The sequence below is a fragment of the Rhamphochromis sp. 'chilingali' genome, assembly GCF_963969265.1.
Source record: "Rhamphochromis sp. 'chilingali' genome assembly, chromosome: 14".
Lineage (NCBI taxonomy): Eukaryota > Metazoa > Chordata > Actinopteri > Cichliformes > Cichlidae > Rhamphochromis > Rhamphochromis sp. 'chilingali'.
The window spans coordinates 33,406,862-33,423,407 of NC_137941.1; the positions used below are offsets into that span (position 1 = coordinate 33,406,862).

The 16,546-nt window shown below is 41.3% G+C and overlaps 1 protein-coding gene across 2 annotated transcripts; it reads left to right on the forward strand.

Annotated features, from left to right (window-relative positions):
• Positions 1 to 3,903: 3,903 nt before the first annotated feature.
• On the forward strand, positions 3,904 to 10,697 carry LOC308410368 (uncharacterized protein). 2 transcript variants are annotated; one of them, XM_080903655.1, is made up of 2 exons: positions 3,904 to 4,504; positions 6,696 to 10,697. In XM_080903655.1, the coding sequence occupies exon 2, from the start codon at positions 6,819 to 6,821 to the stop codon at positions 9,018 to 9,020; it is 2,202 nt and encodes a 733-aa protein (XP_080759781.1). In that variant the 5' UTR covers positions 3,904 to 4,504; positions 6,696 to 6,818; the 3' UTR covers positions 9,021 to 10,697. The 2 variants fall into 2 exon arrangements, with proteins under 2 accessions (XP_080759781.1, XP_080759782.1); XM_080903656.1 differs by having other exon boundaries at positions 6,699 to 10,697.
• Positions 10,698 to 16,546: the final 5,849 nt, after the last annotated feature.

Here is a 16,546-nt window from a genome sequence, read left to right on the forward strand (position 1 = left end):
TTAAAACCATACGGCTGAGCTCCTCCTCACACTGATACAGTTCAGCGCATTCAAAATTAAGTCTTACCTAAATGGTATTTTAATGAGCAACTAACAACTCTATCAGATATTCAGACACACTCGCATCTTGTGGTCACTGACCCATGGCAGGTTAAGGTCCCGTATTAATGAAGAACATTTTTTGCTTTTATCGAGACAGCGCCACGTCATCTATTTGCTTAATTGCCACGGGATGAATCGACTTGGTTCCAATGAATTAGTTTTGTAAATCAGTGAAGGAAATGATCTGAGGTCATTTGCCTTTAATCTTACTGTGATATATTTCTTATAGCCATCCACTCTTTACTGTAGTAAGGTGAAGCCTTAGTAGAAAGTAGAAAACCTGTTGTTGTTACTTTTATTTTAAATGTATGTCCGGGGGGGAAATAGTCAAATGTTTCCTGCTTCTCTGGGAGAAGAAGCTGTCATAGACACAAATTAGTCACATAAGCTCATGTAAGTCTAAGTGGGCTCCAAAATAAAGCCTGTCCCAATAGACTCCAATTTTAAATGCTTAACTTTAGAGCCAAAGAAAAAAAGAAGAAACCATTTTGGTTTCCCCTTCATGTAGCTCTTTTTGGCTGCTCACTTATTCACTAGGGGTCACCACAGCGGGCAACTGAGAAGCAGTGAGGAAATTTGCACAGGGATATTATTATGAGTTTGGCAGCTTAAATTGCAGGCATGCTGACACAGGTAGCTACAGTATGCTAGGCTTCATATTAGCGATTGTGGCTTACTCGGTTGATCTTTTAACTGCTGGTACTGTCTGAGAAATAATATGAGCCGTTGAGTTGTTAATTGCACTGACAGACCATGCAAGAAGTGCATGCATGGGCATTTTTTCCGGTGTTAGCAAATACTCACCAGCAAACCTTGCTAGCGTTAGCTGATTGTGTGGCAAATAGCGCTACATTTTCTGCAAGGAAGGCTGACTTTTGAGAAATTGACCCCAGCACAATATATAGAAAGTAAAGTTTGTACTATGAATTAAAGATTCATAGTTGTATGAGAAAGTCTCATTTTGACAGGGTGAGCAAGATGGGAAATAGTCGCCTCTGACCAAAGGTAAGTTCCTTGAGGAAAATGTCATTTTAAGGAAATTTAATTATGTGAAATTATTTTTACTTGTATGCTACTTAGCGCTAATTAGCAGGTTAGCTAGCTGGACAGCTAAGACAGCTAGCATTAGCTGATGAACGTAGTTCTCCACTCCTAGATTTTAAATAATACTGTCCTTATGTGCATATTTATAATCATTTATACTCAATTGTACATTCAAAATCAATTTAACGATACTTTTTATAGTTAATATTTTGGTTCCTTGTGTTTCTGTTAACATGACATTTCTGTGTGTGTGTGTGTCTGTGTGTGTGCACGCTAGTGAACACAAAGCACTCTCAGATGGGCACAACTTAGCAGTATACAGTTAACTGCTGCGCATTAATTTAATTAGCATTTATTGTACAACTCATCCAGAATGCAGACAAATACATTATGATGACTTTCTACACACAAGCAAACAGAAGGTGTTTATGCCAACAAGTGCTGAAAAAGTAAGAAGATATTTTTTCTTAGAGAAATACAGTGAACTCAATAAGAATTAAAGTTTTTAAGACCATAAGATCCATCTTGTTTGTTGGTTGCTAAAACATGGCAGCAGGCGATGATCACCCTTCCACTCCCCGGGGAAGAAAATGTTTTCTTTCTTTGTAATTTGCCCAGGAAATATTGACAAAGCTGACACAGAAGGAACCTGCAGCATATTTATGCAGAAGGCTGGCTGGGCTTCTGCTAATGCTAGGATGCCTAAACACAACAAATACATAACTGCACTCACAAATACAAAAACTGTTTAGTGTTCACACTGAGAGATGACCTGACTTTCCTTTTGCCAGCAATTAGAAAACTTTCAACTTGACTGATTTGTGGAAAGATGCGTAATTAAGCAGAAAAACAAAGAGCTCCCCAGCCTGTTAGTACTGTTGATGTCCTTTGTCCTCTTTACTTTATTCAGTAAGTTCTCCTGTGAGAGAAAGGCTGACAATAAGTTACCATTTTGGTTTAATGTATCGTTACAGCTGCATGCATGTTTGAGGAGTCAAATAAGCCTGTATATCTGATCATAAGTAGTTTAGCTAATGTATATATTCCAAAGTCTTTAAGTGGTTGAGCTACAAAGATATACATATACACAGTGCACTGTGTTTAGTACTCATCGTTGTATTTGAGTATCTCAATTCTGACTGCCTGGAATTATCTACTACACACAGACCTTACACTACTAACAGAAAAGTAGTGTTCATGATCTCTGTGCCGCAGTGTAATGCGACTCTGCAGTTGGTTCATGGTTAGTAAGTGGCTGAATGATGACATTATTTCAGAAACAGCGTGATTGTGAGACTGCTGCATTACCTATCCCTGCCCTGTTTTGCTTCGATTGTTTCACTTCTGCCCCACCCAATCCACACAGCAGATACACTCAGCTTTCCCTCTGGTCTGAGTCACTTGACCAGAAGGTCGACCTCACCTGCCTCACGTGTCCCCCCGTGTATTTACGGCTGATGCTGATTTTCTGTCTTGAAATTTAACCACCTCAACTGTTTCTACTTGTTTCTATGTGCACATATGGGCCCTTACTCGAGCTCTTTTTCACTAACCCTGACAAAAGCATGACTAAAACATCTGATCAATCACCTAAAGCAAGTGTAACGTCAGAGTTCTGCAGGATCTTTCTTCCAGCATATGTGGCTTCCGTCTGTCTCATTTCTGACATTATCTGCGTGTGTCTGTTTCTTAAAAAAGGATGATGTCATGCATTGGAGTGTTTCATTTTCTAGACTGCTTTTCTTATAATTTCCGAGACTACGTGAAAGTTCAATCACTTTATGAAAAACCCCGCTCCTCTGGTACACCTGTCTGGCTTAAAATAAACACACTGATTGTTTGTGAATCCTTGGAAATCACGAGCCATGGAGAGCTACATGCTACCCCTTTTCTGCTTTTCTTGTTATGAGCATCTTAACTACAACGCTGACCATTTGTAAAGCCTTAAAATGGCACACGGAAAAGTTTTTATGATGACATGTCAACAAAAATGCTTTTGAAGTGATTTTTGAAATATAGAAAATTGTAAGATATCACTGTTAGGTATTTTAGTACCATGGTAGCATTTACTGGATATTGTTTTATAGTGACATTATGCAGGAAAACTCTGTCATTCAATAAGGCCCCTTTGTTTTAGTTATTTTTCTCTTTGACCCAAGAATTGATGTGTGAGAATCACAGGCTGGTACAAGGTTGAAATACCACAGAGATCACTCCCTCAGCTACATTAGTTTCTTAATCTTTTAGACGCCTGTTGAAGGCCAAATGGTTTGTTTCAGATTTCACTAATGTAAGAACTCTTTGTTTTGTGCCTTGAAAATATGTCGCTGAGATAATCACAATTGTAGCTGAACTGATACACTACACAAAGGATGCTTCTTCACCCAAGGGCAGGAAGACGCTCCCTTATCTTGGTCTGTACTGGTTTAAACTGATAAATCTGCTGTCTCATGAATTTTACCCTCTATATAAACTGTTGTACTTGTGAATAAAGTTGAGTCAATTTGGGAAGACAACCTGAAGCAGTCTCTGTTTTCTTGTTCTCCCAAGCTGCTCCCGAGCTCGTACTAACACGCTGAATGGCATGCTTGAATATTGCTTGAGAATATATTTGACTGTGTTACAGACTAAGGGACATTCTCTGCTGATAGGTGAAGGTACATTCTCTGCTGATAGACGTCCACGCCTCGAAGGAAGTCGATCCACGGATTAGGCCTTGGAAACCGTTTCCTTCAATTTTGGTGTCAGAAGTGGGATACGCTGAGGAGCCTTCGTTAGTGGCCCACATAGAAACACAGGAAGTTGCCTGTTGTTTTGTAAATAAAAGCAGAAAGGACACAGGAAGTTGCCTGCTGTCATAAACTAAGAAGTTGCTCACCAGCAGAAAGGACACAGGAAGTTGCCTGGGGTCATAAAACGAGAAGTTGCTCGTTAAAAAGTGAGAAGTTGCTCACTAAAAAGATAAAATTGCTAGCAAAAAAATCAAGTAACCTCAGGTGTGCCACAGCAAAAATAAAAACTAACTTAAATCCTTCAAAGCGTCTAAACCCCTCTGGAAATCACTGACCATGGGTCAGAATAATTCAAAGACCTTAGACGGGTCCGATAAAAAATCAAAATTAACTGTAAAACCGAAAAAAATAAAATATAAAATCACAAATAGCGGCTCAGTACGACTCCCACTTCCGGTTACGTTTAACCCACGCTCGCGAATCAATGAAGACTTCCATGATTACGTATCCAGAACATGCGGAAGTGCTTACGTGACTGATTTCGTCTCGAACTTAAGAACTATAACTTTAATGCATCCTAATGTATTTCCGGAGCCCTATCCCGAACGATTATCGCCAGAAAACAGGTCAGTAGAAATGTTAAATACTATTTGTGATAAGGAAAGTAGGCTGATTAAAAAGTCCTGTAAAAAATATATGATAGAATGTCGTGATGTGATCAATCGCATGCTACCACTATGGAAAAAAGGACCCGAGCCAGACGTAAATGCTTTAAATCAAGCCAGTGTAGGCTCTAGTAAATCCACTGCAGAAAAAACTAGCCTTATATGCCCATCCGTTCAACCTACGGCTCCGCCGCCTTATGATGAAAAGACAGAATTAATAGCTGCTGCGGCGGCTGCACGTCATCAGCGCGTATATCCTGATATAACAGCAGAATCCCAAAAGAGTGAGGAAGGCACTGAAATGACACCTAAATCAGAAGAAGATGACTGGTTTAACCTAGATCAAAGACAGGAACGAGAATACACTGAACGAGAAAGAGAGTTACAGGAACATAAAAAGCAAACAAAACAGTTAATGACAGAGTGTGAGGAAATCATGAAAGATCCTTTAACTGAACGTACGGAAGCTGAACTGCAGGAAGCAGTTTCCGTCATAGATAATCATGTTCAGCGCCACACTAGAGTAGCGAATGGTTTAACTGTGCCAAAAGCAATAACTAACACCAGAAATTTAATAAGGAACTACTTAAAGCAGAGAAAAGAGTAAAAAACTCAAGAGGGCCCCCACAAAAACACCCGTTATAAAGAAAAGCAGGGATCACAATTTAATGACGTCAGCACCTCCCTCCCGTTCATGATAATAGGGGACATGTGTTGCATTCAACCCCCTAAAATTTCAGAGTTAGCAGCAACCATTAAAGAACTTCCCGATCCTCTACAAAATCCTACAGCCTTTGTTTCTGCATTACAGAGAAGTACCAGATACCACCACTTGGGTGGGCCTGATTATAGATATATATTATATCAACGAATTCCAGGTGTGACTGAATCTCAGCTTATTGAAGAAGTAGAGGAACTAGACCCTAAAAATGACCAAGCAGCCAACACCACCTCGTTTTTGTGGATAAACGATGACATAATCACAGCCTTTTTTCAAAATCTAAAGAAATTTCTGCTCACAGTGTCTAGAGATAAAATTGATTTAAATGCAGTAACCATGTGTAAGCAAAAGCCAGATGAATCCATTCTAGTGTTTATGAAACGTTTCACACACTGCTGGACTAATGAGGCATGCATGCCTGAAGGAGGAAATGATCAGATTTTCATAACAACATTCTTAAACAATATTCATCCAGAATGTTCACAACTATTGAAGCTGACTGCCACTGATAATCTCTATGACATGAAAATAAAGAACTTTATCACACTTGTCAAAACAAAAGCTGGTGCAGATCTTTTCCCCAACAGCACGAAGGCTAAAAGTGTTAAGATGATGTTGAATTTTGATGTTGAAGGCTCAGAGGAAAGTGAAAAAATGATGTATGCAGGGGCCCCGCCCCCTCAACAAGCGCAGCAGGGAGATCTCAGAAGGAGAGATAGGAGTGGAGACGTATGTTTTTACTGTGGAAAAATAGGACACTGGAGGAGGGAATGCAAATCAGCAGCACGTAGGTCTCAACCACAAAACACAGGACCAGCTCCTGCCACTAGGCGTCAGCAGAGCTCTTACAGACAAGGTAACTGGCAACGCAGACAGGAATCACATCAAAGAAACGGCCCCTTTGCACTTAGGGAGCAACCTTATAATCCACATTTTAATCCCCATCCATATGATAACGAAAGACTGGACCAACCATAGGGAGGCCCAGGTGATGATGAGGGACAGTGTGAAGCACTACACACGATGCTGCATTTGCAATTGTCCCGTAACACAGAAAGCTTGCCCATGTTAGATATAGAGATAGGTGAAAAGACTTATTCCTTTTTAGTTGACAGTGGAGCCACTAAAAGTTCACTGTCTGGAAAATTCTATAGTGGGCCTGTTTCCTCTGTGTGCATCAACACCATGGGAATAAACGGAACTCTAGTGCAATGCCCCAAAACTCATTCTCTAAAAACACGCTGGGGCCCAAAACCAGACGAAATTACATATCATCCATTCATAATTATTCCAAACTCGCCTGTGAATCTATTAGGCAGAGATTTAATGGCAAAAATGAACTTGTGTATTTCATTTAACACAAAGGGTGAAATGTTTGCAGATACTGATAACAGCTATGTTTTCTCTGCCCTATGCACCGACACCATGGAGAAGGAACAGCCTCTGTGTCAGCTGGACGCCTCAGCGGAGAATGAACTCAATATCCATCTGACTGGTATCCCACGTCACACTCTGTGTCAAAAACATGTGCAAACACCGTTACCAGGTAGCCCCATGCCTGGAAGCCACATATTTGTTTCTCTCACACTGTTCAACAACATGATAACTGCTCACACCAGTGAAGGCCGAACAGTGGTTTTGTCACATAACTCAGACATAGGCTATGACATTACTGCACCATGTCGACACACAGATCTAACCTACCCCATACACTGTACTATCTCTGCTGTCACATTGCCAGCTGAATATCAAAACATGACATTATGGTCAAGAGGTGAGAATGATGTAGGATTTATTGACTGTACACCTTATCATGCTCAGCTGAAAAACAACAAGCCGGTATATGTCAAGCAATATCCCATTTCCGCTGAAAAAGCCGCAGCCTTAGACATCATCATAGGAGATTTATTGACAGTTGGAGTAATAAAGCCCACAGTATCTCCATATAACACTCCTGTCAATCCTGTGCCAAAGCCTAACAAACCTGGCGTATGGCGTTTCACACAAGACTTAAGGCAAATTAATGCAGTCATTATGCCTCTACCTCCTCTTGTCCCAGATGTCCCCAGCATACTGACAGGTATTCCAGCAACAGCTACACATTTTACTGTGGTGGATTTGTGCTCCGCCTTTTTCTCAGTACCTGTGCATGAGGACACACAGCCGATATTTGCTTTTACACATAGAGATAAGCAGTACACATGGACTCGCTTACCCCAAGGCATGGTAGACAGCCCTGCGGCTTTCTCAATGGTGGTACGTGCTACCCTGGACGGCTTCATTCCTCCAGAGGGCTGTACTCTGATCCAGTATGTAGATGATCTCCTCCTCTGTGCTGAAAGTGAAAAACTATGTCAAACTGCCACACACATGCTACTCCAGCACCTCCAACAGACTGGCCACAAAGCATCAGCAAAGAAAATGCAGTACTGTCAGACTTCTGTTCAATATTTGGGATTTACACTGTCTCACGGACAACGTTCCATGACTACAGACAGGGTCAAAGCTGTGACCTCTGTCCCTAAGCCCACTACACAGAAGGAAATGCTGTCTTTCCTAGGCATGGTGAACTATTGCAGACAGTGGATACCAGACTGTTCTTTTCATGACCACATTCTGCGTGAATGCTGCAAAAAAGACAAGCCTCCTCGAATACTGTGGTCCACAGAAATGACTGCCTCTTTCAATGCATTACAGGGAGCGCTGACCTCCGCCCCTTGTTTGGGTCTGCCTGACTACCACTTACCGTTCCACCTGTACGTCACAGAGAACGGCACAACCTGTGCAGGTGTATTGGCCCAAGAGCATGGCTGTGGCTACCGTCCAGTAGCCTTCTACTCAAAGGTGCTGCCAGCAGTAGTTCAGGGGATGCCGGCCTGCCTGAGAGCAGTAGCAGCTTGCTCTATCATGATAAGGGACTGCGAGAAGCTCACACTCTCACATGACACTATTCTACACACCAATCACCAGGTCACGACCATTCTAGCAAACATAACTACACAACACATGACCGCACAACGTCGCTCAGGTTATGAAGCTACACTGACTTCAACAGCAAATCTCACTATAAAAGCAAGCAGCACACCCAATTTGCCAGCACACTTACTCATTCGTATGCTGTGTTCCTCTGACCGACAGGATGGTTCAGACGACCCTGACGATCATGATTGTATGACACGTATACAGGAATCCACAGCACCACGCCCAGACTTAGAGCAGACACCAATCCCAGACTCAGTCATTGTTTATGTGGACGGGTCCTGTTCAAAACCAAATGACAACTTATTTCTTTGTGGCTATTCGGTGGTGACATTGCCTGACATCATACTAGAGGCTCACTCATTACCGTTTCACTCAGCACAAAAAGCAGAGCTCATGGCTTTAATACGCGCCTGTGAGCTCCATGTGGATAAGCGGGTAACAATTTACACTGATAGCCGTTATGCATTCGGTGTGGTGCATGACTTTGGCACATTGTGGAGACAAAGAGGATTTAGATCTGCTGATGGAAAATCGATCGCTAATTCTGACCTTGTTCTAAGACTTTTGCAGGCTATACAGCTGCCATCGGCAATTGCAGTTGTTAAAACGAAGGGGCACAGCACGGCTGACACAGACGAAGCAGTGGGAAATGCTCTTGCAGACGTAACCGCGAAAGCAGCTGCTGCCTCACAGCAACCACCCAGAAAGGGTATTATCTTTGCCTTTACAGCTGCCACTTGTCACACTCCCAGACTATTTAGAAACAAATGTTGACCTAAAATTCATACAAGAGCAGGCCTCTGCCTTAGATTACACTTACTGGGAAAGTAATGATTGTACCTTAGATAACAGAGACGGCTTATACAAAAACCTTGAGGGTTTGATTGCCCTCCCATCTTCACTACTGCCAATCCTTGTCCGCCATTTTCACGGTGTGAGTCATGTCGGACAAAGAGGGGTAATAGGAGCAATAAAATCAAGATTTGTAATCGAGAAAACATCACACGCAGTAAAACGCATATTAGCAACCTGTCTAACATGTGCACGAACTAATGTAGGAAAACCAAAAGCAAAACATCAGCATTTACCACAACCAGATTTCCCATTTCATACATTACAAATTGATTTTACACACATGCCAGCACAAGGAAGCATCAAGTACTTACTGGTAATAGTGGACCAATTTAGTAAATGGGTAGAAGCTTATCCAACATCAAAAGAAACTGCAGAAGTAGTCTGTCAAAAGTTGTGCAATGAAATAATACCCAGATTTGGAATACCTCACCAAATTAACAGTGATAGAGGACCTTCATTCACATCAGAAGTAATTCAAAAGTGTGCTAAAACTCTAGCAATAGACTGGAAATATCATGTGCCATACCATCCTCAGAGTTCAGGAGTTGTAGAAAGAATGAATAGGACCATAAAAAATCGCCTGACTAAAGCAATGATAGAAACAGGAATGACCTGGATCAAACTACTTCCTCAAATCCTCTGTGAGATTAGAATGACTCCATCCGCAGCAACCAAATTATCTCCATTTGAAATAATCATGGGAAGACCGTTTCCAACACCATGGTCAGCCTCCAGAGGGGCACCGCTATTGGAAGGGGACATAGACACTGCATTGTCTGACTATGTTCATAACCTGGTAGAAACACTGAATAATAACTATCAGAAAGTTTGTCTCTCTCAGCCTCTCCCTTCCATAGATCCAACCCATCCGTGGAAACCAGGAGATGCGGTGTTGGTAAAGTCGCTAAAACCAAGGGCACTCGGGGAGGCCGCGTGTTCCAGCCCCCAGACTGTACTTGCAGTGACGAGAACCAGCATCCTAACAGACGGACAACCTCAGTGGATTCATGCCAGCAGGGTTAAGACCAGCCCCACCAAACCACCTAAGGCGTCGGATCAAGTAGATGACGACTCAGGCGAGCCAACGCCCGGATCCAATCCACCTACACACACACAATCACTGATTAACACACAACGCCTGAAAGAACAACAACAAGGTACTCGAACATCCAGCAGGAACAGAAAGCCTAGAGTACCACACAATGTCTAACCTGATAAAGATAGACTCGTTTCATCCTGATAATGGAGAAAATGAAATGCCCATTGTCATCACACGACGCTTATACGGTGTCTCTCGAACCTGGGACCAGGCCAGGAGACGACTAAAGAACTGTCTTTTTTATATATTTAGGTTATTAATCATATCTACTGCATTAACCTTAGGATTTTTATTTACTATTTCGTATTGTAAAGTGCAACCCTGTTCACATTTCTGCAAGCCACATTTTCAATGATAACCCATATAGCTACTAGTACAGCTACTTCAATGTATTTGCAATTAGCACAAATTGATCCTGAGGATGTGCCAGATGTTACCAATGATGTTCCTGATGTGTATATTGAACATTAGGTTGTGAACTATTACATTTTATGATTTGCTTTTTATATTATGTTATTACATTTGTGATTTTTTTCCTTTCTATTTGAGTTATTATTTTTAAAAATAATAAAAGAGGGGAACTGTTAGGTATTTTAGTACCATGGTAGCATTTACTGGATATTGTTTTATAGTGACATTATGCAGGAAAACTCTGTCATTCAATAAGGCCCCTTTGTTTTAGTTATTGTTCTCTTTGACCCAAGAATTGATGTGTGAGAATCACAGGCTGGTACAAGGTTGAAATACCACAGAGATCACTCCCTCAGCTACATTAGTTTCTTAATCTTTTAGACGCCTGTTGAAGGCCAAATGGTTTGTTTCAGATTTCACTAATGTAAGAACTCTTTGTTTTGTGCCTTGAAAATATGTCGCTGAGATAATCACAATTGTAGCTGAACTGATACACTACACAAAGGATGCTTCTTCACCCAAGGGCAGGAAGACGCTCCCTTATCTTGGTCTGTACTGGTTTAAACTGATAATCTGCTGTCTCATGAATTTTACCCTCTATATAAACTGTTGTACTTGTGAATAAAGTTGAGTCACTTTGGGAAGACAATCTAAAGCAGTCTCTGTTTTCTTGTTCTCCCAAGCTGCTCCCGAGCTCGTACTAACACGCTGAATGGCATGCTTGAATATTGCTTGAGAATATATTTGACTGTGTTACAGACTAAGGGACATTCTCTGCTGATAGGTGAAGGTACATTCTCTGCTGATAGACGTCCACGCCTCGAAGGAAGTCGATCCACGGATTAGGCCTTGGAAACCGTTTCCTTCAATCACGTTGATGTTTTTGTGCTCCTAAATTGTCATGAGTATCAGTCAGTGTCATGTCAATGGATTCTATATAACGAGCATGATACTTATAGCAATGGTCCCCAACCTTTTATCGCCCCCCAGACCGCTTTAATGTCAGACAATATTTTCATGGACCGGCATTTAAAGTGTCGCGGATAAATACAACAAAGTAAAATGATATGATGAAGACAAAAAACTGTGGTATTTTGTAAATATAATAATAAAATATGTATTCGGCTTTAAAATAATAACAAAAACCTGAATTCACTGTGTAATTATGCAACTTTATTAGCAGCGTCCTCCTGAAATGCGCCAACAGCATTGAGAGTAACATCCTCCTCTCTGCCCCTTAATGCTCTCTGGTCGCTATGGTAATGCATAAATAATAACTACAACACGTGAAAAGACCCAGGGAAACCGAGTTAATGATAAAAAACCCTGAAAACCATAAATTTCACACCTGATCCTCAACTCTCACGGCCCGGCACCAAACGACTCACGGTCCAGCCCAGGGGTTTGGGACCGCTGACTTATGGTATGCTACATTTAACAGGTCAAATGGCAAGTTTAGCACGATATGAGTCATCATTGGTCATGACAGCAACCCTAAAACCAACCCTGCACAATTCGATATTTAATCAGATTTTTGATTTTGGTTTGTATCAAATTTTTTCCTGAGTACAGGGAACAAATGAAAAAATATTCATTCCGCTAAACACGTTTTTGCATCATTTCTAAATCTGATACAAAGGTTAGTACAAGGCTAGGTGCTTAAATGTCTAATATACTGACATCCCTACATTTTTAAAAATCTTAGTTAAATGAAAATCCAAGTGGCAATTTTGAGGGCTGAAAAAATTAAGTCAACTTCAGGAGTCAGTAGAGTTGTCTGCAGGGATAGAGCAGTAATATGTTTCCTTATAAATTAGTTTAATGCAAACAAAGTCACAAAAACACCAGCGCTGTACCCTCAGGCTAAATTTAGCCCATCTAGGGACCAACATAGCGGTGCATTGGTGCAATGCAGAGCTGCTTTGCAGACCTTTGTCTACATGTTGTAGCTGTTTACTGTCAGTAGGGGATACTGTCAAAAATATGTGGAACAACAGGCCTGTGGGCTCCCCTTGCTTCTGCTGGAGCTGTGGAGAAGACTCAAGTTACAACAACCAAACAGGTGAAGTGAAACAAAGTACCGTATTTCCCGGACTACAAAGCGCACCTGAATATTAGCCGCACAAGCTAAAATCAGGGGAAAATCCTGTTTTGTACATACATTAGCCGCACCTGACTAAAAGCCGCAGGTGTTTCAATGTTGACTTATCATATGCAAGAGAATATGCACAAAGGGAATTGTCAGGAAAGAGATGGCTGTTTGGAGACATCACTTTTATTAATATTTTGAAAAACAAGTTATGGGTACATATTTGCACATGTAGTACATAACAGTAACCTATAGCATACCAGAAAAATAGATTCGGACTACCTTTTATGCTCAGGTGCAGTGACACAGCTTTAACAAGAAGAAAAGTCAGTCATTCACCACCATCTTCCTCTTCTTCCTGCGCACTAAAACCACCAAAGTCCTCTCCTCCAGTGTCGGATACAAACAGGCTCAGGATCGCTTCGTCATCCACTCTCCGCTTCTCTCCTTCGTTGTCACTTTCAAAACCAAAGAAATCCTCGTTGTCAGTGTCAGAGTTGAACACCCTCAGAAGGGCCGTGGCGGTGTCCTCCTCTCCATCATGCAGCAGTCCAGCCCTTCAAAATCCGTTGGTGATCGTGGATGTTTTCACACTTTTCCACGCTGTCAGAATCCACCGGTGGAGTTGGGCACAACTTGCTTTTCGCAAGTTTATCGCCGCTCATCATCCACGACTCCCGCTGAACGCGTAGCGCTACTTTGAAGTTTGTTTTTCGCGCTAGTTCGTACGGCACTACGTTGCCTGGCGGACGGACATGTGACTAACATACCACTCTTGAACCCCGATCCTTCCGCCAGGCAACGTAGTGCCGTACAACAGCGGAACAAACAAAACAAATCGTCTTACAATGTGACAAAAATCATGGACAATCCATAGAAAAGCCGCACCTGACTAAAAGCCGCAGGGTTCAAAGCTTGTGCAAAAAGTAGCGGCTTATAGCCCGACAATTACGGTATATAAAAAACAAAACCAGACCATTTTTTCCTGATACTTTTTAAAAATATTGTCTTTGATGTCTTTTTGCATTTTTCCATCGGTGCTGAACTTCCCTGCCACTTTCTGTTGCTGTTTAGACCCAAATTTCCAACACTCAGCATTTGACCTACACATAGCACCATCCATAATGAGCCACACTTTTTGGGAAATGACTGCGCACAAACATACACAAACATAATATCACGAACCTCCCCCATGAGAGCAAAGGTAACAATAAGTATTGGACTATGAGCTGATTATTAAAGGTAATGCTTGATTTTTCAGATCCTGATCAATGAGCTACTGCACTGTGTTAAAGACTTCTGGAAAAAGGCCATCAGAGAGCTGATGTAATGACTTTAGGTCTTTTGCACTTATAGACTTTTACCATAATTGATGGCATGGGGGAATAAGAATCACCCGAGACAAAGTAAAGGTACTTTTGCCTTTACTTTGTTAAAGTAAATTTCTTTTTTGGGAATAAGAAGTCAGTGTTGGCAGATCTATTAATAATGTATCACTGTAGGCAGCGCTTCTGTTTTATGGATGTATATCGGGTATTGTTGAGTAATATCTCTGACTTATTCAGCACTTCAAATGGACCAGAACCGGTTTAAGATGCATGATACTTTAACAGCACCTGCCAGCCAAACACAAACAGCTCTAAAGGTTGCAGAATGGACTTGTCACTGTGTCTATAATGGTTTTATTTGCATGGAACATTTATTAGAGCTTTTCACCAGTGGGAGTAGTTGCATCTCTTAATGCGCAGACTGTGATGAAACTTGAATCTCTCCCTCTGCCTTCCTACGCCCTGCCTCCTCCATTTGCTGTTGTAAAATTTAAAGTAATGCAGTTATCACCATGGAGACTGCTTAGAGATTGACCCTCTCTGGACAATGTCAAGAATCTGAGATGCTCTCACTGTGGAGTGCAATCGAAGCTTGAGGGGTGCTTAGAATAAAAAACAAGGACATGTCTTAAACACCTACACTAGAATTGAAAAAGAAAATCAAAAAATCAAGGGCAGCTTTTTATTCTGCTTTGGTGACTTAAATAAAAAGGAGCATTGCTTGATACTAAGCTGTCATATTCAGCAGTGGCACTTTTATGAGATGACAAATTGTTGAGCTAAGCTGAGATCTGGGGCTGGCTGAAGAGGTCCCTGCTGCTCTGTCTCTAACTCCACTGCCTATATTTCATTGAATTTTGATGCATTGTGTTGTGTTGCCAAAATTGCTGCTGAGTTGCAAGCGTTGCTTCTAGAAGGACAAAATATGCACCTGCAGGACAGCTAACATTATCAAACCCATGGCAACAGTTGACACAGCTGAAACAGGGTTTTTTTGTTTTTAACATCTTTGTTTGGTACTTTGTGTTGCACAGATTAAAAATGTCATTAGCCTTATAATATTACACCAGTGTTGCGACTACACGACTGTTTTATTTCATTTCAAAAGCATCAGATGTGTTGAACTTTACACTGTTCCCCACATTTTGTGATGGGTTCCCCTGAACTTTGACTGCCACAAATGCATAGATGATGAAATCGTGTGCTTCAGAGATATTTCCAAGATACAGCATATTTATCTTTTCAGTCCCTTTGCGATGTCTTTGGACAAACTGGACCTGCCATTTAGTGGGTTAATTCAGACTATTTAAGACTTTTTTTTCAACATTAAATAACAAACAATTACCATTAAAATCAAGTTGATATCTGAAAAAAGTGGCAGACATGTAGCTAGCTAGCATCATCCTGTTTCAGTTGTTCTAACCTACAGTGTATCAAGACAAATTCATGAGACAGTTGTGTCAGTCCTAGTTTTCAGGGCCATTTGAGTCCCCGTTACAGAGATGAGTGTAGTTTGTACTTAACACTATTAACACCTCTTTACCATGTGGTCTCTATGCTAGCCTGTCGTGGATCACATGAGTAATAATGGCTGACAGGATGGACTTGGTACCTGGCAGACTGGTCATTGATATGCATCCTTTTGTTAGTCTTTAAAACATGACATCTGGGGATTCAACGAGTTTAATTAATTTTTAGGTGCGTTCAGATTATATACATTTTTCCATATTTTGGTATCAAAACCCCAAATGTGTCAGGTGGTAAGGGCGCCCATGTAAAGGAAGATTATTGAAACTATTTAAAATTGTGTTTAAGTGATAATGACAGTAAATTCAAAGCAGTTAAAACAGGGGTGCCCAATCCCGGTCCTCGAGAGCTACCGTCCTGCAGCTTTTAGATGCATCCCTACTCCAACACAGCTGAATCAAATGGTTTGATTACCTCTTCAGCATGCCATCGTGTTTGGCAAAGGCCTGATAACAAGCCATTCATTTGATTCAGCTGTGTTGGAGTAGGGATGCATCTAAAAGCTGCAGGATAGTAGCTCTCGAGGACTGGGATTGGGCAGCCCTGAGTTAAAAGATAATAGTCAAAAATACACATCATCATGCCACTTGGGGTCTTTATGGATATGAATACCTTAATTCAAACAGGAAACTGGTATAATTTCCATGTCCGGTGGTGTTACCAATGTAAAATGTTTGTTTACTGTTGTACAGTAGAAAGAAAAGTAGACAGTGCAGTCTGTGGACTGGGCTCTTAGCATCGGAATGCATTTACTGCACCGACAGCACAATATTATATATTTGGTAATGGATGGATGAGATTTAATTAATAACAGTGCCAGTTTTGGTTCTGCTTATAGATCAGAATATTTATTGACTATTGCCTATCCCAGCTGAGTGCACCCTAGCAAGGTTTCCCTACAGGGCTACAGAGAGAGAGAGAGACAAGCATCCATGCTCACTCATGTCTCTGGGCAATTTAGAAACACCAGTTAAGCTAACGCACATGTCTT